Source organism: Polypterus senegalus, chromosome 9 (genome assembly GCF_016835505.1).
Source record: "Polypterus senegalus isolate Bchr_013 chromosome 9, ASM1683550v1, whole genome shotgun sequence".
Lineage (NCBI taxonomy): Eukaryota > Metazoa > Chordata > Cladistia > Polypteriformes > Polypteridae > Polypterus > Polypterus senegalus.
The window spans coordinates 175,758,244-175,782,459 of record NC_053162.1 but is presented as its reverse complement, the minus strand read 5'-3'; the positions used below and the strand labels follow the sequence as shown (position 1 = coordinate 175,782,459).

At 34.9% G+C, this 24,216-nt stretch overlaps 1 protein-coding gene across 11 annotated transcripts in view; it reads right to left on the bottom strand.

Annotated features, from left to right (window-relative positions):
- LOC120536043 (endophilin-B2-like) overlaps positions 1-24,216 on the bottom strand; it is a 79,504-nt gene that overhangs the window by 18,794 nt on the left and 36,494 nt on the right. For 4 of the 11 annotated variants that reach the window (XM_039764361.1, XM_039764365.1, XM_039764364.1 and 1 more), the window contains 6 exons: positions 16,560-16,688; positions 16,247-16,380; positions 15,893-15,985; positions 14,343-14,354; positions 11,252-11,314; positions 1,043-1,066 (listed from right to left, as the gene is read on the bottom strand). In XM_039764361.1, the coding sequence (XP_039620295.1) occupies positions 1,043-1,066; positions 11,252-11,314; positions 14,343-14,354; positions 15,893-15,985; positions 16,247-16,380; positions 16,560-16,688 (455 nt within the window). The remainder of the gene's footprint in view (positions 1-1,042; positions 1,067-11,251; positions 11,315-14,342; positions 14,355-15,892; positions 15,986-16,246; positions 16,381-16,559; positions 16,689-24,216) is intronic. The other 7 variants (XM_039764368.1, XM_039764370.1, XM_039764369.1 and 4 more) reach the window with 2 other exon arrangements.

The following is a 24,216-nucleotide window of genomic DNA, read 5'->3' as shown; positions in this document are numbered from 1 at the left end:
AGAAGTGATCCATGAAAGGAGAGATAGTAGGACTCTTAAAAACACCTCTCTGGCACTGAAGGGAAACGGTTAAGAAAGCTGTGTGAGGAGTAGTATGGTCTATGGGAGAGAGAAACAGCTGATTATAGCAGACCAGAAAGAAAAGCTGGAAAGAACGCAGATGAAAAGGAGCACATGGGTGTGTGTAGCGGCACGAAGTGTTAGGAAGATGACTGCTGTGTCAAGAGAAAAACTTTGTGTGGAGGCAACAGCTGTTGTGTTGAGGGGAAACAGACTAAGGTGTGTTTTGGACATGTGGACCAAAGTGCAGAAGAGGATGATCGGGGTTGGGGTTTCATGTATAGAGGTGGACCAAGATGGAGTGAAGGGAAAAAGAGAAACCAAAAAAGACATGGTTGGATGTGGTGTCAGATAATTAGAAAAAAATGGATCCCAAAAGATGCCCAGTACCATGGAGACTGGAAGTAGAAGATTTGGGAAGCATCAGGCTAAGGCTAACCTAGGTAAACCCAGGAAATTGTAATTAAACCAGTAACAATGATGATAATGATTATCTTTATTTTTTCTTAGCCCATTTAAAATTTCAAATTGAAACTGAAACGTCAAATACTGACAAGCACACACACACATTTGGATCAATAGATTTGGCATCTCTAATGTGAATTGTGAATGTAAAATGTCCTCTGTATCGGTAGACAAATCCAAAGTCCCATCTTAAATGTACAATAACAAATTGGTTGCATTTAATGAAATAAAATTAATCATGAACACTTAGCTCTAATTAGATCTTCCCCATCCAGTACAACCAAAATGAATGTGTACAATAAAACTGGTTAACCAGATGTAAATGTTCTATGACCCACCTTTAAAAGAGTTGCTTTCATAGTACATTATTATAACATTAAAATTATACTTAAAAAAGAATAAACTTAAAAAGGCATCAGATGATCCCTATGTCACTCATCCCACATTTTTTCATAACAGAAATTTATTATTAAATGACAACACTCACTTAACATTATAAGTTTTTAAATATACTTACTTTATCCACTTCCTCACTCCAGAGCTGCAAATTCACATAGCAACAAAAAAATTGATAAGCACTGGAAGATTCAATATCTCAGCAGCAACGTTTGGAAAGTTTGATTAAAAATTTTAAAGTTAAATTAGCCAACAGTTAAACCATTTGAGTCTTTCTGCAGGGTTTCCATTATCTTGTACTGTTCAACTGATTTTTGTGAGAATTGCAAATTAAATATGAAAGGTGCTTTTGTCAAACCTGACAAGATTTTTTCATCATAAACCGATTTAATAGTTATCTGGAATGATCTAAGGAAAAACTCAAGAGTAGACAATTAACTTTTGTTTGCACAAATTATAAAAAAAAAAAAAACAATGCAAAACTTTGCTTGGAAAAAATTCCAAGATGGACAATGGTAACCACTTAACTCAAAAACAAGGTATTTGCATTAAACGATTAAGGCAAATCATCAATGTAATGACATAACATGCCAATACATTTTTAAACATAACGTTTACTCTTTAAAGAGATGCAATATTCTAGTGTAGCACTGACCGGTCATGAATCAACTTGAAATAGAACAAGCTGTACTCAACTACAAAATCATCAATCCACAGTTCTGTTGCAACACCAATAAAACCTTTTTCACCCCTCCTTTTCAAAAATTTTATTGTTTTTTTATGGTATTTTATCAAGATAGTATGCTATTAATAATACAGAAGGCTCTATAATGCCAGTGAAAACAAAACTCTGTAGATCCTCCTAATCAAGACTTTAAAAAAAAAAAAAAAAGAGAATTACGGATTCCAAAAGTATCAAAAGAGTACGTTTAAATTAAATATAAAAAAGAAAAACTATACTTTCAAGTATTCATACTATACCAATGGGGCAACAGAAAAATGGGTCCCGAGTCTTTGGAGTGATCTTGTCACTTTTGCACACTAATTCTGCACTGTTTTGTCAGTCCATTGCAAAACTGCTTAAGCTCAAATTTATCAGAAATAGATGTACATTTCTTGTACAAAAAAGTATTTGTCTTCTTCCTGATTTCCTCTATGATTATAAATGTTTCACGCTTAATGTTTTCTGGCCTTGAAGCAAAACCAATTATTAAATAAGGGGTCCAGAAGTGAACAATTATTACATTTTTAAACTTATTTCATTTACCTTATAAAGTTTATTTATGATTTATAATATAAAAAATGCTACCAAACACCAAGTGGCAGCGAGAGGAAAAATAAATTCTCCTTTTTGGTTAAAATCAACTTAATTGAGTATTAATGGTTTCACAATCGGACACTGAGCAAAATGTGAGGTTTAGTACAGATGAAATGGAAAAGCACTGCTAACGAAAAAGGAGACACAATGCTTATCTGTTATTTGCCAGGCATAAACATATTATAGATGTTGTAAGGACTTGAAACAAGTAGTTGATGCCCAAAAAACCTAATAGTGCAATAAAATTCCTTTACAGCAATATGTAGTACTAGGTTGTTGTACCGTGTTAGCCATTATGAATGTAGAGAAAAGCCAAGCAAAATGACACCTTTTATTGGCTAACTAAAAAGATTACAGCAATATGAAAGATTGATAATAGAAAGGAGGCAGCTGGCAGCAGTAACTGCAACTAAAGGGGTCTTAACCAACTATTAAATGTAAGAGGGGGGCTATTTTTACCCCCACATAGTGCCAGTTGGCTGGGTTAAATTTGTTCATTCAAAATATGGTATCAGTTAAAAATGTTTAGCTGCTCACTTAAGGGCACTTAATTCCATATTAAGAGATTTTGATTGATGACCTGAAAAAATTCACTTTCATTTACTTTTTTAGCCGACACCTTTATCCAAGGCGACTTACAACATTTACGATACAGTTGTTTATATTTCTTTTTGTTTTCCAAATGGAGCACAGGAAGGTCAAGTGATCCACTCAGGGTCACACAGTTTCAGTAGTGGGATCTGAACCTACAACTTCAGGGTTTGAAGTCTAAAACCTTATCCACTGCACCACACTGCCTTTGCAACAAGAATACAAAAGTGTAATTAACAGAGAATAACAATATTGCCACAAACAAACACTTCAAGTTATCAAAATGTTTTCTTTTCTCAATACTGGTAGTGTTTTATATTCAAAAGTAATGCATACAACCAATACAAACTGCAAATATTCAAATTAAGCCTTTCATTCAGTATTAAAAGTCTGCAATAACAAAACAAGGCCAATTAATTTGCTTTTGCTGTGGCATTTGTGTCTGAGATCAAAAGATGAATATGAGAAGAAATATCAGAGTTTCAGATTTTATTCCCTGGTATTCACAGCTAGATACAGTATGTTAAACAACAGAGAACAGAGAAAAATTTGTATCAAACCACCCAATTTTTTTCCAAGTGAACAAACGTATTTGAGTAAAATGCTTTTACTAGATTAAAGTAAAAAATACTTACTATTTGGTTGCATATCCCTTGATCTCAATAATTGTATCAGGCCTTTGACCCATAGACCCCACCAGATTTCTTGTTTCTTCATTGGTTAGGCCTTTTCAGGCTTTTGCCACAACATCTTCCAGTTGCTGTGGGGTTTCTTCCTTCAGTCTTCTCTTCAGGAGGTGAAATGCATGTTCTAATAGGTTAAGATCTGGAAAGTGACTTCCATTTTTTCTCCCTGATGGAGTTCTTTGTTGAGGTGGAAGTTTATTATCGATTGTCTTGCTGCATGATAAAAGTTCCTCCCAATTAGTTTGGATGCATTTCACCATAAACTGGCAGACAGTATGTTTCTGTAGACTCTGGAATTCTTTCCGCTACTACCACCATGAGTTACATAATCAATAAAAATGATTCAGCCCGTTCCAGAAACAGGCATGCAAGCCCAAGCCACAACACAATCTCCATCATGCTTCACAGATGTGCTTGTATGCTTAGGATCATAAGCAGATCCTAACTCATTCTCCATACTTTGGCCTTCTCATCACTTTGGTAGAGATTAATCTTTGTTTCAGCTTTCTATCAAACTTTGTTCCAGAACTGCTGTGGCTCATCTCTGCAATTTTTTGCAAATTCCAATGTGGCTTTTTTGAGTTTTACTGCTGATGAGTGGTTTGCACCTTGCAGTATGGCTTCTATATTGTTGTTCTCGAAGTCTCCTTCGAACAGTGGACTGTGATATTCCCATCCCTGCCCTTTGATGGTTGTTCATGATGTTAAAGACTGATGTTTTGGGGTTTTTCTTTACTGCCCTCACCATTTAACATGTAGTTGTGGTTTTCCTTGGATGATTGGTTTGATGCCTGTTGCTCAGTACACCCAGTTGTTTCCTTCTTTTTCAGGACATTACAAACTGTGGTACTGGCTATGCCCAATGTTTTTGAAATACAGCTGAAGGATTTTCCCTGTTTTCTTTTTTTTTTTTCTTTATTAATTTTATTGCAATCCATACAAAGCGATCAAGTTTTTACATAAAGAAAAATTGAGTTAAGAACAGATCGATCCCACCCCTGAGAGAGAGAGAGCACACCAAACGGAGTGAAATTTAAGGCTTGTAAACATACCTAAATGAATAAATTCTCTGTGCTTTATGAGCTTATTTTAAAATATTACTGATTAGATCCTGCCATGTTTTGAAAAAAGTCTGTACGGATCCTCTAACTGAGTACAGTATTTGATTTTTTCCAATTTCAAATAGTATAACACATCAGTTTCCCACTGACTTAAAAGTGGAGAGTTTGGGTTCTTCTATTTTATCAGAATAAGTCTGCGTGCCAAAAGTGTAGTGAGTGCAATCACAGTTTGTTGGTCTTTCTCCACTTTAAACCCATCTGGAAGAACCCCAAACACAGCTGTTAATGGGATAGGAGGGATTGTGACACCAAGGCTGTCTGAAAGGTAATTACAATTTTTTGTCCAGAATAATGTTAATTTGGTGCAGGCCCAAAACATGTGACCCAGTGATGCTGGGACTTGGTTGCAGTGTTCTCAGGTTGGCTCCTACCCTGGAAACATTTTGGAGAGCTTTAGTCGAGGCAGATGAGCTTGATATATAATTTTGAGTTGTATAATTGTATGCTTTGCACATATGGAGCTCGAGTGAATTCTCTGCATTGCTACTTTCCACTCCTTTTCTGATATATTAATTGAGAGATCTTTTTCCCAGTGTCCTCTTGGATCTTTGAAAGGGAGGGATTGTAAAATGATTTTATATATTGTAGAGAGGGTGTCCAAGTCCTTGAGATTGAGCAATATTTTTTCCAGCATGGATGAGGGTGCAAGATGAGGAAAATCTGGAAGGTTCTGTTTAACAAAGTTCCTGATTTGAAGACAGTGAAAGAAATGTGTAGCTAGAATGTTAAATTTGGAATGTAATTGTTCATAGGATGCAAAGATGTTGTCTATATAAAGATCTCTAAGCAAGTTAATTCCAAATTTTTTCCAGATATTAAAAACTGCATATGTTTGCGAAGGTTGAAAGAGGTGGGTCTCTTGCAGAGGTGCCACAGATAGAAGCTTCTCCATCTTAAAATGCTTTCTACATTGGTTCCAGATTCTAAGTGAGTGGAGCACAATTGGGTTATTGGTATATTGCCGATAACGTGTGTTTATTGGAGCACAGAGTAAGGAATACAAAGAAGTACTGCAGGATTTTACTTCTATTGTGGACCAAGCTTGTGTATGTTCTTCTGTTTGTGTCTAGGTTTGAATTTTCCCGGTTTTCGCAGGTTCAGAATGATACTTTTCTCCCGTAGACATCTCTCTGGTCTTTATACAAACAGCAGGTATTAGTGGTATTGTGGGTTGAAAGAAGCTAAACATTTAGGCTACCTGGTGGGTCAGGGTATCGTGAAGCCATAGTGTTCGAAGGTAAATGGAATACTGAAATGCTCCCATCCGGCAAGTCCCAACATTTCTCAGTTTAGCAGGGTATTATCGCCAGTCTGTACCTTGCCCTTGCAATTAAATGGGCTATTACACAGTTGAGGTACTACCTCTTGGGCAGGGAGTTTACTCTTGCTACAGATCATACACCTCTACACTGGATGGCCCTACACAGAGTCGAATCCACGCGTCACCAGGTGGTTTCTTGAACTTCAACCATATAAATATCGCTTATTCATCTCAAGGACTCTCTCCATACCAATGCCGATGCATTTTCTTGAGTTCACGACTTCATGGTCAGGGCCGCCAGACCCAACAGTCTAGATATAAATACCTGTGAATAAAAACTGAAACTCTAATCTCTCTCCTCATATTCATCTTTTGATTTCACACACAAATGTGCACAGCAAAAACAAATTAATTGGCCTTGCCGTTTCAAAACTTTATATTTCCCCCACCAGTTTGTCTTCACCAAACAGCACCATCTTCTCCCATTTGACCTCATTGTATCATGCACTGTATGCCTTCTAGCAAACTCCTGTTAGGATCTGATGCAAATCTTTTTGCTAGAGCAGTTTTTATGTGCCATTTAGCCTTGATGTGTATATTTTGCATTTATAATGAATATGACATGAGCTGTATGTAATTTTAATTGGTTTGGAAATTTTTCTTTCACTTATCTGTAAACTAGTACTTTACAACAACCTCCTTCCAGTTTTGCTTTTAATACACAATCAAATTAATAACATTTTTCAGGAGCCTAGTGAAGTGAACCTAAACCGAACATATGTAAACAACAACATGCAGACTCCAGGTAAATACAGGACTTCTGAAGAAGTTGTCCTGAAGCCTATTTAAGCACACTGGTGTAAAGGTGAAGAAAACTTAAAAAAATTATATATTTTTTAAAACTTGTTCAAAACAATCTGAAAATGTTATAATTTCAAATCAATGACAAACTGTGATGATCAACGGAAAAAATGTAAATTTAAACACATTAAAATTACATTCAACACTAAAAAGTAAAAAAATGTGGTCTCCTTGGACTTTTTCTCAGTTGCTGCAAATGAGAAAAAATACATTCAAATACAAAATAGCTTACACAGCACATTACAACAGAAAGCACAATTTACTTTTTAATTATAAAATATGTCAGAATATCTGCTTCATTTGAAAGAGTATTTAATGCTGGAATTAACTAAACTGCTTTTGCAACATTAAATAAATTGCTCCACAAAACTAAGCATTCTCTAAGTTCAATTCTGTTTCATTTGCAGTGTTGCAAACACTTCAGATTTATGATGAGTAAATACTGTCAAAATAGTAAAGAACTTGTACTTTTTTTCTCCATACTATGTTTGCTTAAGGTTTTTTTAATGGCCAAATACATATATAAAAATTACAAAAACACAGAGGTGCCTTTTTCTCAAAAGCACTCTTTCAGGTGGTAGAACAGTTTCAACAGTACAAGATGGCTGCAGCTCTTCAGAAAAGGACTCAAATTAACACACAACAAAAGCACGTGCAGGGAATGACAGATGCAGAGAAGGAGAAAACATATTGATGTCATTATGACAGAAGAGCGTTTATTTGTAACAAAAAGCATGTCTCCCTTTACATAAAACACAAATCTACAACAACCAATAAACAAGAAAAGTTGACAAAAGAGCCGTAAGTTTGAAGTGGGATGTAAAAAAAAATCTGAGCATCTTATTATACTAAATGCTAATTAATTTGAATGTTCAGTTAAATTACGAAAATGCATCATCTTTACATTAGTTTGCTAAACTTTTACTTTAAAGAAACTACAGGCTTAACAAACATCAATTTGGACAAAATGTTAGAACATACGCAAGGAAGGAGAAAAAAGGGAAACATAAAACAACCAAAAATAAAGTAATTTAGTCAAAATTACTTTTCCTTTAAAATTGTAAATCTTACATATACAGCATATTTACAAGCACTATGTATTAAATAGCATGTAAAAGTAAAGGACTTATATTCTAAACAAATTTAACTAAACTCAACGATTTGCAGTATTGTTTTTAATTATCTTTTTGCTCTCAAATTAAAGTACCAATACTGCCTGTAAAACATGACCTATCATTTGAAACAGGTCTTTAAATGAATTATTTGTTATCAAAAAATGATGTATCATTCAAATCATCAAATTTGGCTCCCCATCAAGAACATAAATGTATTGCACTTCAGTCCACGGTCTTTGAGCCCAAGACACCACTCTGAAGAACAAATAAAGTAACTCACCCTTATAAAACAAACATTTTGAGATTGTAAAAATTTGTTTCTATGCTATTAGATCACCAATTTAATCACAACTAAAACTCAAACTACTCAAGCAAATAAACAAAGATTACAAGGGGAATAATCTGACTGCAAAACCAATAACTCTGATATGATCACAATGATCACAATATGTTTTCTTCTTAAAACATTTTAAAGTCGTTTGATAGAGAAAACACAATAGGAACACACATCTTTGAGTGTGAAGTTATTTATCTGTATTCTGTTTACCAACATTTATAACAAATACTGATATGTGAACATCTAAAAAGAAAAATAGGCACTTAAAAACTTTTGATCAGGTAGAGTGGATTTCTTTGTAATTGGATGGATAGAGTTAAATAAAATATTTCACAAATGTCTAGAAAAATTATAAGGTAATTTTGAGGTTTTCTTAATTTACAATTTCACAAAATCTGTTAATATGAGAATATTAAAAGATTGTTCTCATGTTGCAGTGTATACTACTGACAACTTACAAAACAGCATTGTAGGTGATGGTGCCCATGCACATTTGCACTCATTTATTAGTAAAAATGCAATTTGTTCATGGAAGAGTTTTCATCCAGAGGGGCTTAAAAAATACATTCTTAAATAATAACATGGTACACAAAAGAATTTCAATAACTACTTGCAAAATAAAAATATGATTATGCAGCTGCAGAGGAATCTGTCAAACATTGTGCTCTAAATTGTAAATGTTGGCAAAAGTCTTACACACTCAAAGAAAAGAATAATTAAGTCCGGTCCATTAAAAGTTAATAAACGTAAATAAATCACTTTACCAATAATAAAAAAAGCCATTACATATCCTTTTACTAGAGCTTTTTTCCTTTTTTACTTCTAGTGATTAATAGCTTAACACAGGTTAAAAAGCAAAATCTGTAATATCCAGCATAAGCCAGCAAGCTTTATTTAAAAAAAAAAACAGTATTTTTCTGTAATGACTCACCAGTGACTTTACTCTGTGAGCAGCAAATCTAGCTGCAAGGGTACTGCAATTTGAATCAAATTTCAAATGACAATTTAAGCAAGCACTACACTTACTTCTGTGTTTCATGACCAAGGTTTTTGTGCCACTGACTTGCATAAATTATAAATGGCTACTATTTGTCTGTTTCTATGGGTTGTTGCAAGGTGTGTGGAATATGTCTGACAGCATTTCATATATCCATTGGTCAGATAATGTACACTGCCATCCTCCAGTGAAGTGCTGAAGCCTCTTTACTATGGGGTGCATTTTTTGAAAATCAGTGTGGGTAAAATATTGATGGGATAAGGGACAAGACCATTGGGACTTGCTCCATGAAGCAAAAGGCAGCAGCAGCTCATAGACTCAATCTATGTCTAGCAACATTCTTTCAACTTAGGGGTGAATCACATACTCAATGACATCAGTGGAAATTAAGGGGAAGTGCATTTAAAACTGAAACCAGGAAGCGCAAAGTGTTGTGGGATTCTGGAACAAACTACCAAGACATGTAGTTAGAGCAGAAACCTTGACAACCTTTAAGAGGAGTCTGGATGGTCACCACTTGTTATATGTGACATAAAGAAGAATACAATCCTGTCAATTACTCTTTTTGTATGATTATATCTTAACAGCCAACAAAAAAGTCCGGCTGAATTCAAATGCACTTTGTCTTTGCAAAAGCATAAAACCCATCACAAGCACTTTTGGTTATATTCTATGCATTACAGATCACTTTATTTACCTATTCCGTGACTTTTTGGAAGGGGGCTGGCAATCAGTTTGGTCACTTCCACACAAAAGAGACCATGATATATTTTGCCAGAACGTATTTAATGTGCCAAAGATAACAATCAGAGACCAGAAAGCCTTACAGATGTTTGCATCCACATGACACACTTCCTGTGACAATTCAGATTGATATACAGTACTTGCCACTGTTTACAGTGTGTCACTTTGCTACTGGTGCTTTTACCTTACTTGCACCTGAGCGCATGCTTGACCAGACAGTCCTTTCACAATTCCCAGAAACACCCGCAGATCATTAATAGTTTGTTACTGACCTAAGTCACTTGTGGAGTTAAACCTCTTCACACTGAAAACAACATGTGTGTCCACAAGCACCATGGGTCAAAAGACATTCTAGAAAAGTCCTGATCTTGTCCAAGAGTAAAACAGTGCTCCAAGCACATTTATATGTTCCTTTTTCCTATAAACTATTGCTATTAATGGATATACTGACCATTTTTATTGTGAGCCATCCAGCCCGGTGTTCAATTGTTGGATACTACAAGTTTTACTGTAGCACTAAATTAAAAGATTTTTCATTTTTACTGCTCTCTCCAAGCTTAAGACAATAGCAAGTAGCGTAGTTTAAATGTGCTTATTAAATTAAAATTAACTGCTATTATTCTAAATCGCAATATTTATACTGAACAAAAACTGCACAGTAAACTAAAAATCTAATTTTTGTGAAGACAAACAGGACATACAAATAAAATTAGCATACATCCTTTTTTGGTATAATTTTGATTCTATAGTTAAAGGAATAACTTTATTTAATAAGGTAGCACAAACATAAAAGGATATGCAACATATATGGCATAACAGTGGGATTCTCTTCATTTGCTTCTCAAAACTCTGTTGATTAAATTTAAGCTACCCCAGTGTTATTCCATAACCAGTACGGAATAAGATCATTTAACATTTTCAACATTTTCTTAATTACGTATTTAGTAATAAAAAACCATCTTATTTCCAACTATTTATGAATTCATTATTGACCTACTTGAATAGCTATGGATTGTTTGGGTTTGCAAATCATTATAAGCAGCACAAATTTGGAAATATTCAATTTAGTATACATTTAATGAAAATCAGTTTCTCTAACTTTAAATCATATTGTGGGTTTTACCAACATTGCCAACTTCAAAAGATAATTCATATTATTGTACAATTACATTCTCTAGTCTAGCTTACCATTCTTTACCTGGTTAGCTTTTAAATGTTGAAAAGGTTTCATGATCAGAATCAAGAAAAACATTAATCCGAAGACATCATTATTATTAGGGGTGGTTTTAATAGCCTTACCGCTGACGCACTTGCAGAAAGAACATAATTACGAGGCCTAGTCTCTTGAAAATCAGGCATAGCCTATAGTTGGAAACAGAGTTTACATACTTAAACATTAAATATTTTTTTCCCCCCCAAACTGAATAATCTGAGCAACTAGGTAACTAACATCGGTGGAAAAAACGAGTCACATTTAGCTTTTGAGCCTGTAGTTTATTTTCTTTATTCTTTATGGTCGTCTGCTTGAGACAACTGGAACCATATTAGATATTCAGTTTCAACAAGTTACATTGGCCCATCCAAGAAGCACACAATAAAAATATGTTGGGATAAGATTACAAATGGGAGGTGGGGGAAAAGAAATCTACCGTGCCGCTACAGAAACAGCATTTCTTGCATTTCTCTAGGGAACAAGTCACCCACACTTAAAGGTCACAAAAAGATAAACACACAGCCATCTTTGGTAAGAAATGAAGTTAAGCCTTTTTAACCAAAGCTGCATCAAAGTAGTTTTGAAAGAATTTTCAAAACTGACTCTTCTTTCAAAAAGGCTACATCAAAGGGAAAGGCAGGTCTACTCACCTATATTGACAGTGAATCTTCTTACAACTTCACTACATTGTAACAATATTGCACACTTCATCTCTCCCAGACAGCCACCAGAAGTAGGAACACATGCTAGTACTGTACGACTTTTAATTTAATGTGAATCCACTTCCTCTGTTCTCCTCCCCAATAGTCTCTTGATCAATGACCCCTCTCTGTCAGAGTTAGTGTTATTGGCATAGGGCAGGGGTCCTCAATCACGGTGCTGGAGAGCCGCAGTGGCTGCAGGTTTTTGCTCCAACCCAGTTGCTTAATAAAAAGCACTTATTGCTAAAGTAACACTTCTGCTTCACTTTAGTGATTTTGAGCCCTTATTGCTTTAAACAGCTATTTTAATTGCTCCTTATTACCAATAACATGCAAATGACAAGAGAGAGCAGCATTTCTCCATTTAGCTTATTTACATTTACACCTGTGTGTATTTATCTGCACTATTGGGTTTAATTAAATACTTGGAAGAAAAATGAAGAGAAAAAAGTGAAGGACTGAGAATTACTCGTCCATTTTAGCCTTCAAATCATTTGCATGATAGAAAGGGGAAGAAAATCTAGGATATGAGAATGAGCTGACATAGCAGAGTTAATTTAATTTCATAGCTTGTTAGTGCTTTATTGGCAAGAATTGCTTTCTAATTAAGCAACCAGGTCAGAACAAAAACCTGCAGCCACTGCGGCTCTCCAGGACTGGGATTGAGGACCCCTGGCATCGGGTATAAATTTATAGACTATAAGCTCATTGCAGCCTTGTACCACACTATGAGCAAGGTATTATCTTGTATCACAGGAAAAGAAAAAGAGTTTTGTCCTGGACAGTCAAAAGGAGATTTTGTAGGAAAGCATAAAGAGAGAAAGTGCAAACCAATAAAAACGGGATACAGGGTCACACCACACTAAGAATAAAGGATCATATCACAATTCTCTTATCTGTCTTACAGGAATAGGAAAGTGATGTAAAGTTTCATCATCCCAGGTTGGCAAAAAAAGGTGCAACTTCTTAACAACTATGCTGAGTAACTAAGCATTTAAGGAGGTTTGACTCACAAGCTGCTATCAGAGATGTCAAGCTCCCTTCTCTGGGGACTGCATAGTCTTTAAACATCATTCCCTAGGGTGCTCTGCATTAGCTTTAATGATAAAATTAGTGAAACAGTATGTCTAGCTAAATATGACAGAATCATTTTAAAATAGCCCAGTTCAGTGTGTGTTTGCAAAGAGAACATTCAATTGTACATTGCAGTAAATTTCAATGTTGGCTATATACCGCTAGTTACTTTTTCTTAAAAAGTCATGTTACTGAGAGATGAGCAAGGGCACTGAAAGGTGTCTGTAGCTTAGTTAAAAAAAAGCACACAGGTTCCTGATGGCAGTTAATATGATTTCCTTTAATTTCTTGTTTGTATTTTTAGTGTTAATCACTTGGAGACATGGAAAATATACAAACATTTCCATGTACATGTATAAATGTAAATACAACTCTTCTGTGCTTTTTTGAAGATTAGAAAAAAAGAAGATCAGCTCATTAAACAATGAGATCAATTAGAGAAAAAATAAATGTCTGCCTCACTAACTGGAAAACTGGTTGGAACAAAAACCTACAGCCACAGTAGGGGCTTAGGACTAAACTTGTGATCAAAAGACAGTTCTACTAATCATTAGTAAAAATATTTTGGGGTCTCCTCCACTATCAAATATACTCAAGAACACTGAGAGCTTGTAACAAGTTAAAGGCACAGCAGCACTCTAGGAATAATGTTTCAGAGGCCTAAAGTTAAGTGTCCTTAATGCTATGAATATCCATGCATATTTTAAAGGTCAGGTTTATAAATTCAGGATTATTTTATATAAAAGTATTTTATCAGTGAACTTTCATGATAAAGGCCAAAAATAAATGAAATTATGCTCTATTTCTATATAGATTATTGCATTATTGTGACTTTTAAAGTGCAAAACTTTGTAAACATGACCTTTAAAATAAAAAAACTGCAAGACACGGATTACTTTTGCTGCAAATTGTGTAAAATTAAATGTTCATTTAAAGTTTTTCTGTAAAGCGCATTTCCACATGATTTCTAAAAGGTATAGTGGAGCTAAATTAATGCAGTTAACCTAGAAAAAAAAAACATACTAAATATCTACAAAATTATACATAAACACTAACAAAAGGACAAGCAGTTTGGTGAAAAATATTAACCTTTTTCTTAGAACATCATTTTAACAATACAATGCCTAACGTTTTATTTCATCTGTGGCTCTACTATACCTTTGTCAATGAAATCTGAAAATGAAAAAATAAGCTGACAACTTTTTAAAAATGAATACATGTGAATGAGTCATTTTTTAGGCACTCATTGCTTTTTAGTAATAATTTGTCTTTTAAACACTGTGGGTACAAATTAACAATTTTACATTTTTCTGTTTAAAGAAGAAACAGACAAGGACACTAGATGTCAGCATAAAAAGGTGAAATATGATCACAGCAACACAATGCACACAACAATACTCACATCTCCCTCACACTGTGCAAATTACAACAGAAAAATATGTTAGTTAGTAAGTAATATTTTTTTCATGAAAATGACCAATGGATGAACAAAAAATGCTCCCGAGTTAAGGAGTTTGACCAGCCACTACTTTTTGTAATGGAAAAGTTGCATTCATCATATACAGACAACAATCAGCTGAGTGCTATATGAATTGAATTAAAAATGTGGGCACACAGAAAATATATATTACTAAGAATAAACTGTGCTCTTAAATACTTCCGATTATCTTTAAGCTCAGCCTATCTTCTAATGTAACATTTGGGCTACAAGTTAGATTACGCAGCTTTCCATGGTCATGGGCAGACTTGTTTGCATTATTTCCTTATGACCCTATAGGCCATAGCAAATTACTAAAGTGTGTCAACCTCAAATATTTCTTCAAAAGCATTTGCAAATTTTAAAAATGTCTTTACTATGGCCAATTTAAATAGTATCAACTTTCTTCAGTATCATCATTTGAAGATTACATGGTTTGGCAAGTAGAAAAAAAATGTGCAGAATTAACAGGAGGTTCCATGATCATAAAATCACTAGACAGTCACACTGACTCACTATATCAGCTGAAATGGCTTGACTTTTTTTGTTCTAAAGTGTTTGAAAATAAGTTTACGTACACATGGAAAAAAGATTTTATTTTAATTCTAGTGAATATTCTCACTAGGTGTTCGATGCAGCATAACCGCCTTCTCCCAGACAAGAGAACTACAACACTGCTCCAACGTGCTAAACTTATTTTAGAGTATGAGACAATCAACCCTGCAGAAAAACTTAAATGCCCACTTGAGCTCTCCTTCAATGACCACTCAAAGCACATCATATATCAGGATAAAGATTTAAATTGCTTCTTCTGAGGATTGAATGAATTGTATTTACATACATGGATATTAAGAGAAAATGTTGGAATTCGCCAGTACTGACAATATGTCTTATGGAGCTGGAGAAGGCCTTTTGTCTTATGGAGGTGGAGAAGGTGTAACCTGGTGATTTGTGGCTCTAGGAACATAGTCTTGTGTAATTCATCCACTGTACTTACACAGCTGTTATAGAGCCACGCCAAAAATGATGTTCCTTGTCCATTAAAATTATAAACAGGCAAAACAAGAGCTTGAAAAACATGAGTGTTGAAATATGCCCTGGTCTGTGGATGAAAGAGTTCTATTTGTGATGTTTGTGGATGAAGTTATCATTTGTCCTTCTCTCCAGTGTTCATCCAAGTCATAGAAGGCTAAGAATTTACATATCTAACTAAAAAGGTCATGATTCTGTCTTAACATAAGTGTGGTTTTTATTCTGCAGGTTATCGGATAGGGGAAGCTCAGTTGTTCCACGTCAGTTTAAGTATCTGAAGAGTAGAGGGGACAGAGTCTTAAAAGAATAAATGAAAAGATTAAATAGAATCTTCTAATCATCAAATCTTTCTAGAGTTTTTTAATGCTTAGTTACTGCAGCATACACGGTTCTTTTCAGTCCCATAAGTTGACAGAATGTTGAGCAAAAAGTGCAAGACTTACAGCCGCTTTGGCCTCTGCAATCTTTGCCTTCTTTAACCGAGCTTTGCAAGCATCTAGATCAAGTCTGCGGTTTTCCAACAATCTTCTTTCTTTCTGTATTAAAAAAAAAAAAAAAACATTCCCCCTTAATCTTGAACTGAAGATCTCCCAAACTTCAAGCTCTATATAAACTTTCTGGGGATTATCGCTAAAAGAAGATGTTAGCAAATGATTAAGTTATACGTTAAATAAAAATGTGATTGCTTGTTTAAATTGCACCAAAGCAAGCAACTAAATGACTCAATTCAAGATAACTCTATATGACTCACACCTCCCAGCTATAGATTAAGGAAACACAAAATACATTTCACTCACAGATATGGTTTTCCAGTCCCCTTCTAGAAAGTTTCTCAGAGGGGTAAGGAAGTTGATAGATGCAGAGTGCAAGAAATCACGTTCTACTCCACCAAGTTTTTTCTCACTTTCCCCAACTTTTATAAGAGTGCTTCCTGAAAAGAAAAAAATGTAATAAATGCCTTTTAAACCCCAAACCTATTACTCTCTTGTACAGATGCCCATTTATAGGAATTTACATTGGTCACATGTCAAACAAATGTATGAATGGTTATAAATGACTGTACTTGAAGTGGTCAGCAAAGGCAAAAATAATTTCATTTGACGGGCTTACCATATGGTGCTCCAGGTCCAAAGTCATTTGCTGCATCTATCATATACTGTCCAAGAAGCTCTGCATTGGTGATGCGTGAAGGAATCTTTCTGTCTAACTTCTCATACAAAAACTCTTCAATCCGTGCGCCTAAGAAATGAAGGTGAGAAGCTGATTTAGGCTGAAAAATCATGGCTAATATAAAAAGAAGGCAATATTTTTTGCAAGAAAATGCTCATATATGAATTCAAATTTCTCTTCTCCAAAAACCTAACAAATCTAAATTTCCTTACTGTAAGGTTTTAAGAGAACACCAGCTCGAAAGTAAAATGGTTTAAACATGTAACATTAATAACAGTAAAAAACAAAAAATAATTGAAAGCATGCAATTTGGAAAAAAAAACAGTTGAGACCAATACACACACACACACACACACACACACATTCTTGACTTAAATCTTAAGAAGTACCAAGTAAAAAAAATCTGCAAAACATCTTATGTATTCCCAAAATGGAAAAACATCCAGACCTCCATTGGAACACATACCAATACCATAACATTTGACCTAATGTCACATTACACATTTTCTAGTCATTGGGTATGTCAAACGATTCTTGTCACCGGCCCAAGTAAATTTACATGACTGAATATAACTGGGTATGTCACATTTAGCAAATGTATGTTACCCTTTCAGCACAGTTGTGCTTGCCCCTTTTTGTGACCGCCAATAGCTTGTTGCTTCACGAAGTCGGTGCTGTAGAAAGGGTTAAAGGATAAGTTCAGTATTTTTGAAGTCAAAGTTGTTTTTTCACAAACATGGTATAAATGCATTTGACATGCAAACTTGTGTTCTAAAGTTAACCATATTCTATAAATTAAAAAAAAAAAAAATGTACCTTCACTGGCTCTTTACAATGGCAACTAATTAGGCATGGGGTGTCACCAAAAAGTAAAAGCATAAAAACGTACCAAAGACATCCAAGATGGTTGTCCAGTATTGATCCACAAATTGTGATTATACACAATTTAAAATAGTTAATACTGCTCATTTTTGAACAAATGAAACACTAATAACATGAGAATCAGACATGTACACACTACCTCAGCATTTGTCTTCTTCAATAACCTTTCAACCTTCTGCAGTGTGATTTTTTTTTTTTGAAAACCAAATCAGTGTTTTACTTGCATATTTATGTAACAACTCACCCAAGAGAATAGAAAACATACCCTTACCAGGAGAAAAATAGTACAAGGAATATGCAATAAAATAATTATTTCCAGATCTTTGTGGTTATCACAAACATGCACTGAAAACAAGGTAAGCTTGATTTCTTATACTGAACAAATTAGCCACTTCATAATGAAGTTTTTAGGCTTTTATTTTCCAGTGGTGCCCTGTGCCCCATTAGCCTCTATTGCAAAGCTCCAGTTAGAGCAAGATACATTTTTTTTTTTTTTTTTAAATAATTCATGGAATACGTTTACCTTTAGAACATAATTTTGCATGGCAATTGCATATATATCATGTTTTTGAAGAATTAAATTTGACTTGAAAAAAAAAATACCAAACTTATCCTTTAACATGGAAAGGCGAATTTAGCTGCAGTCTCTGTCCCATTTCTCTCTCAACCCCTGCTCCCCCCTCACTTCTATCGTGGTACATAAAAGAAGAAACATGAGACAGATGAGCTTCTGTTCTCTTTGTGAGGTTAAAAACACAGACATTCCTTATTCCTTGTCCCTGCATTAAATGAATTGCACTTCTGGATCCATTGGTTGTCAGTTTTCATAAACACAGAGCCTGCCCCAACAACTGAACACTCAATCAAACCTGTTTGATTTTATAGTGGCAAGTTGTGGACTAGTTGGATTGACTAGCTGGGTATGCTACATTATGTGACTGGACTCACAGGAGAGCACCACCAACTACCTTGGACTCCCTAAGATTATGTAAATGAAGATTACAACTGAAGATTACTGGAAAAGTCGTCAGATGTGACATAGCCTTTACACAATGCCAATATCTGTTTTAAAACAGTTTCATGCATCACCCAGTTACAGAGTGATAAAATTACCATCTTTTCTAGTTTTTCTGAAAGGGAAAAGGTGCATACATTACTAGAGCAGAACTCGCAGGTTAGGGGTGTTTACATTGAAGCTGCAAACTAAAAATGGGAACTCAGACACCACATGGATGTGAAAACCAAGACAGGGTTACAGGAGGAGCTCAAACTATGTAATCTCACAATACAAGAAAATTTTCCATATACATTGGTCTACTGTTTAAAAAAAAAATCAAGGGAAAAAAAGTAGAAATGTAGTATGTTTATGAATAAAATTTTGGCCAACTATCCTAAATAAGAGTCGTACAGCAACTAGTTGCACCAGGACCAAACAAAATGCTTATTTGAATATGTCTCAATATAAATGTTAACTGCACCAAAATTATAAGCATATAAAAGCATTATGTAATATAATGTGTTTAATTATATAGCATCTTACCCATGCTCAAGCAATTTCTGGATCTGCTGAATTAAAACTAGCATTAAACAATATGAGGGTAATTGCATGTTAAATCATCACACTTTTGGACCTCATTGCCACAGATTTTAACAAAACATGAGGTGCTGATTTGGTCATATAAGTAACCTATTGAACTAAACTTGCACATGTGATCAATATTAAGGGAGATTTAAGGTAACAAAGTTTTAACTTGTTGGGGGTTATGACTTTGACTGGCTGTATCTCCCTAAATAAGTTGCACAGAAATGGTTCCCATATTGTTTTAAACTCTTTTCCAACTCAATATTATTATTTTATATATATTTAATAGATAGACAGAAAAGATATCTGGACTTAAAATTCATCTTTATCCAGTGATTTCTCTAGCTTGTAATAAAATCGGACTGCACACCTTCCCATTTATCTTGGCAGATAAATTCAAATATCTATAGGTAAATATATAATCTCTTTTCAACAAAATTTTGCTGTCTGCATGGAAAAAAATTAAACAAGACATGACTAGGTGGTCTATCCTCCAGATTACAATAGCAGGGAGAATTAACACTGTTAAGATGACCATCCTTCCCAAGCAGCTCTTCCTATTTCAAAGCATCCCCGTATACATTAACAAATAACTTTTTAAGAAATTACGCTCAATTTCTAACTTCATTTATTTGGAATATTAAACATCCACACATCCAAAGGGCAACTCTACAGCAACCTAGAGCAGAAGGGAGCATGGCACTACCAAACTGTCAATTTTATTACTGGGCGGCAAATACAGGTGCCGGTCATAAAATTAGAATATCATGACAAAGTTGATTTATTTCAGTAATTCCATTCAAAAAGTAAAACTTGTATATTAGATTCATTCATTACACACAGACTGATGTATTTCAAATGTTTATTTCTTTTAATTTTGATGATTATAACTGACAACTAATGAAAGTCCCAAATTCAGTATCTCAGAAAATTAGAATATTGTGAAAAGGTTCAATATTGAAGACACCTGGTGCCACACTCTAATCAGCTAATGAACTCAAAACACCTGCAAAAGCCTTTAAATGGTCTCTCAGTCGAGTTCTGTAGGCTACACAATCATGAGGAAGACTGCTGACTTGACAGTTGTCCAAAAGACAACCATTGACACCTTGCACATGGAAGGCAAGACACAAAAGGTCATTGCTAAAGAGGCTGGCTGTTCACAGAGCTCTGTGTCCAAGCACATTAATAGAAAGGCGAAGGGAAGGACAAGATGTGGTAGAAAAAAAAAGTGTACAAAACTACCAGTACCTGGTTTTGTATCCCTGTTCTTGATAGGCCAGCAAACTCGCCGGACCTTAACCCCATAGAAAATATATGGGGTATTGTGAAGAGGAAGATGCAATACGCCAGACCCAACAATTCAGAAGAGCTGAAGGCCACTATCAGAGCAACATGGGCTCTCATAACACCTGAGCAGTGCCACAGACTGATCGACTCCATGCCACGCCGCATTGCTGCAGTAATCCAGGCCAAAAGGAGCCCCAACTAAAAATTGAGTGCTGTACATGCTCATACTTTTCATGTTCATACCTTTCGGTTGGCCAACATTTCTAAAAATCCTTTTTTTGCATTGGTCTTAATTTATATTCTAATTTTCCGAGATACTGAATTTGTGATTTTCATTAGTTGTCAGTTATAATCATCAAAATTAAAAGAAATAAACATTTGAAATACATCAGTCTGTGTGTAATGAATGAGTCTAATATACAAGTTTCACTTTTTTGAATGGAATTACTGAAATAAATCAACTTTGTCATTATATTCTAATTTTATGACTGGCACCCATATACATATATAAAGACCTGGACATTGACACAAATTGAGGGATATCCACAATACTGGTCTGCAACAGAAATAAAATCTTGCAGTACTTCTTTATATTTACTGCTTTGTGCCCCAGTTCACACAAACTACCAAATTTACCCTTCATTCTTGCAGAATATGGAACCAATGTAGGAAGCACTTTAAGACAGAAAAGATTTTATCTGTTGCACCTCTACATAACAACCAGCTTTTTCCACCCTCTCAAACATACACATTATTCAATGTCTCGAAAATGTCTGGGATTAAAACACTTCGAGACTTGCACATAGATAATGTCTTTGCATCCTACGAACAACTAAGCTTCAAATGAAATTCTCATCAACACAATTCCTCCACTACTTTTACGTAATTGTTAAGTTTTGTACTTTGATTTGATGTCAACAGTTTTCAAAGTTCCAAATTGTAAACAGTAAATCATAGCGATTCTGTTGTTATGTTCCCCATTAGTTGGCAAATGCCAAATATTTGAACAATTGGACAGTTTTTATAGTCTCACCATACGACGCTATGTCGGCCAGTTGCAGTGGATCCGGCAAACATAAGAGTGGTGGTGCTAAATGTAAGGCATTTTTGCAACAAGAATTGGAAAATGGTAGTCTTACGACGATTTCTACCTTTCTCAAAATTGAGCTAGGGCCAGTAATAGTAACTGAGAATGCAGATGCGGCTGTAAAAAAGCGATTAAAAAAGTTATTACAAATTCCATTTAGAGAGCTGCTTTGTTTGTCACCGGCATGTGATCTGATAGTGACATGGTGATGGACACCACTGCTCAGCCGGATGCTAGAACCTAATTGCAAATAAATTACTAACAGTTATTATGCTAGACAGGCGGACCCACTTCAGGGAGCTGCAAAAGGGCCTTCAGCAAGCTAGCTATGCCACTGCGGAGACTAACTTGCTCAACTGGAAGAATCCTACCCCACCACTCTTAAGTCAGTGGGCAACAATGTTCAATACTACTTGAAATTGGAAAAAATGAAACTCACACTCAGAGGACCTATTCAAAACTTTTTTTTTTTTTTAAATATGGCAGGATCTAATCAATTGAGATTCAGATGCATCTCTCTGAAGTGTCTGAAAGCCTCACGAAGTTTGAATCAGTTTCCTCTCACCATCAGCTTTCACTGACACACAATCTTTCATTCCAGGCATCTCTCGACTAAAAGATTTTTGACAAGAAGAAATCCTTTACCACTTCCTCTTTTTTCTGGAAAGTGTTTTACTAGACTTGATTAGGCATTGACAAAATCCCATGTTCTTTCACCAACATCTTGGATTTTCATGCAATGTAGTGGGAAGCACCAAACTCCTCCTCAATTTTCCTCACACTCCAATTGTTTGGTAGCATAATTAGGACATGCACCTTTTCAGTTTTGGAGGTTAAAGACTTGAACTTTTCTTTTAGCTGGTCTATTATCTCCTTTCCATGATCTTTATATGAACTCAATGCTTATCCAGTGGCAACTTATAATTTCTTCATCATGCTACTGTTAATCCTCTGTGCTTTGAGTTCCACATATGAGCTTGCCCCACTCTCTTTTTACTGGAGATTCACCAATCAATGACAAAGACTGGTTTAAAAGTCCAAATTCAACATTGGAAAATGAGCCTTCATCTCCAGATACTGAGGGACCAGCTAATAGGTTCAAGATCAGGAGGGTCAGCTAAGTCACTACTGAAAGAGTCACACTGACAGATCTGTTTGTTCTCAGGCGTGAGTTTCGATAATCTCACACAGCAATTTCTGCAGATGACCTGACGTGACCTTAAAATGAGACTTGGGTGGTACTGTATTGTGGTCTCATGCACATCTTTTAAAGCACAGGTTATCTTCTTCAGATGACATTTAAAAGGGTCACAACTATATTTCTGATTGAATCTAAACTTCTCCACTGAAGGCATTGTGAAAATGTATGCTGCTACAGCAAAGACAATTCTTTTATCTCCACCAGGTAATTGACAGCATCTGCTACTGATGGATTACACCTGACCGATAAGCACATCTCACTCCCCTCTGATTAATGCAGGGCAGAGCATTGACATTTATTAGCCACACTGGAATGGGCCCTTTCACAAAAGCCATTTTGACATGAAATAGTATGGCAAGCACAGGTGTCACTAATAACATTAATGAAGCTTCTGTTCAATTTCAGTGTAGTATAACTGCTACCTTAATTAATGTCATTACTTGTAATACTACTTTATGTCAATTTGGCTGATAAGAAAAAGGCTCATTAGTGATATGAAACCATGTGACACCATCTATAAGTAATGACAGCTTAGCAACAAATCAAAAACCAAAGACCAAATTTTCCAGAGATGTTCATGACATTATAAGCTAGTTTTAGCATAAAAAGGATAAATAAATAATCAATTTGAAAATAGTTTTTTTTTTTTTTTTTAGTTATTCAATTTGTAATATTATAATCACTCAGAACATGGAAATTTCTCATTTTGGGAATAGCATAGTATTAGTGAAAAATACAGAGCTGGAAAAGAGCTTTAAAACGATACGAGAACCATTTCTATGCAACTTATATTTAGACAGATATATAGTCAGTCAATGTCATAATTACCCCCTCAATAAGTTCAAAATTTGTTAGTTTAAATCTCCCTTAATATTGATCCAAGACACATGCAATTTCAGTTCTGTGGGTTACTCATATGACCAAATCAGCATGCCAAGTTTCATTAAAATCTGACGATGAGGTCCAAATGTGTGATTATTTGATATGGAATTACACATGAAATACATTTGCAAAGAAAGAAGGGATATTTTATCAGGGGAGTTAAACCAATTTCCTCTCCAGTGGATGTATAAAAAGATCTTCTTAGAGCCTTCAACAAGTTTAAAACACTAACTAGATCAAAAGTAAGAAAAACATTACCAAATATCTGACAACAATGAGGAGGGATTCTTAAGTAAATGTGAAACATGTGCAAATAGTTTTGAAGTCAAACTTAATCACATTTTGTCAAATCTGATTTCTGGTCTAAGTTCTGCATATGATTTGCACGTAACTTGTCAGCTGGGCAAAACACCAGCCATTTACAGAAAGCTACATTGTCAATTCCTCCCTTGTTGTGGCCTAAAAACTTGAAAGCTACACTAGGTAACTTGGCATAATTTTTTATCTCAATTTATGCTTTGTAACACACGTCTTAGCTATAAAAACACTTAAAAAACTGAAAACATAATAATGGAAGAATAAAAAAGGTATACTGTACATGTCTTACTAGCACTAACTTTTGTTATGACTTAGTAAATTTTTCAATTTTACAGGCTCCAAAGTACTACACTAG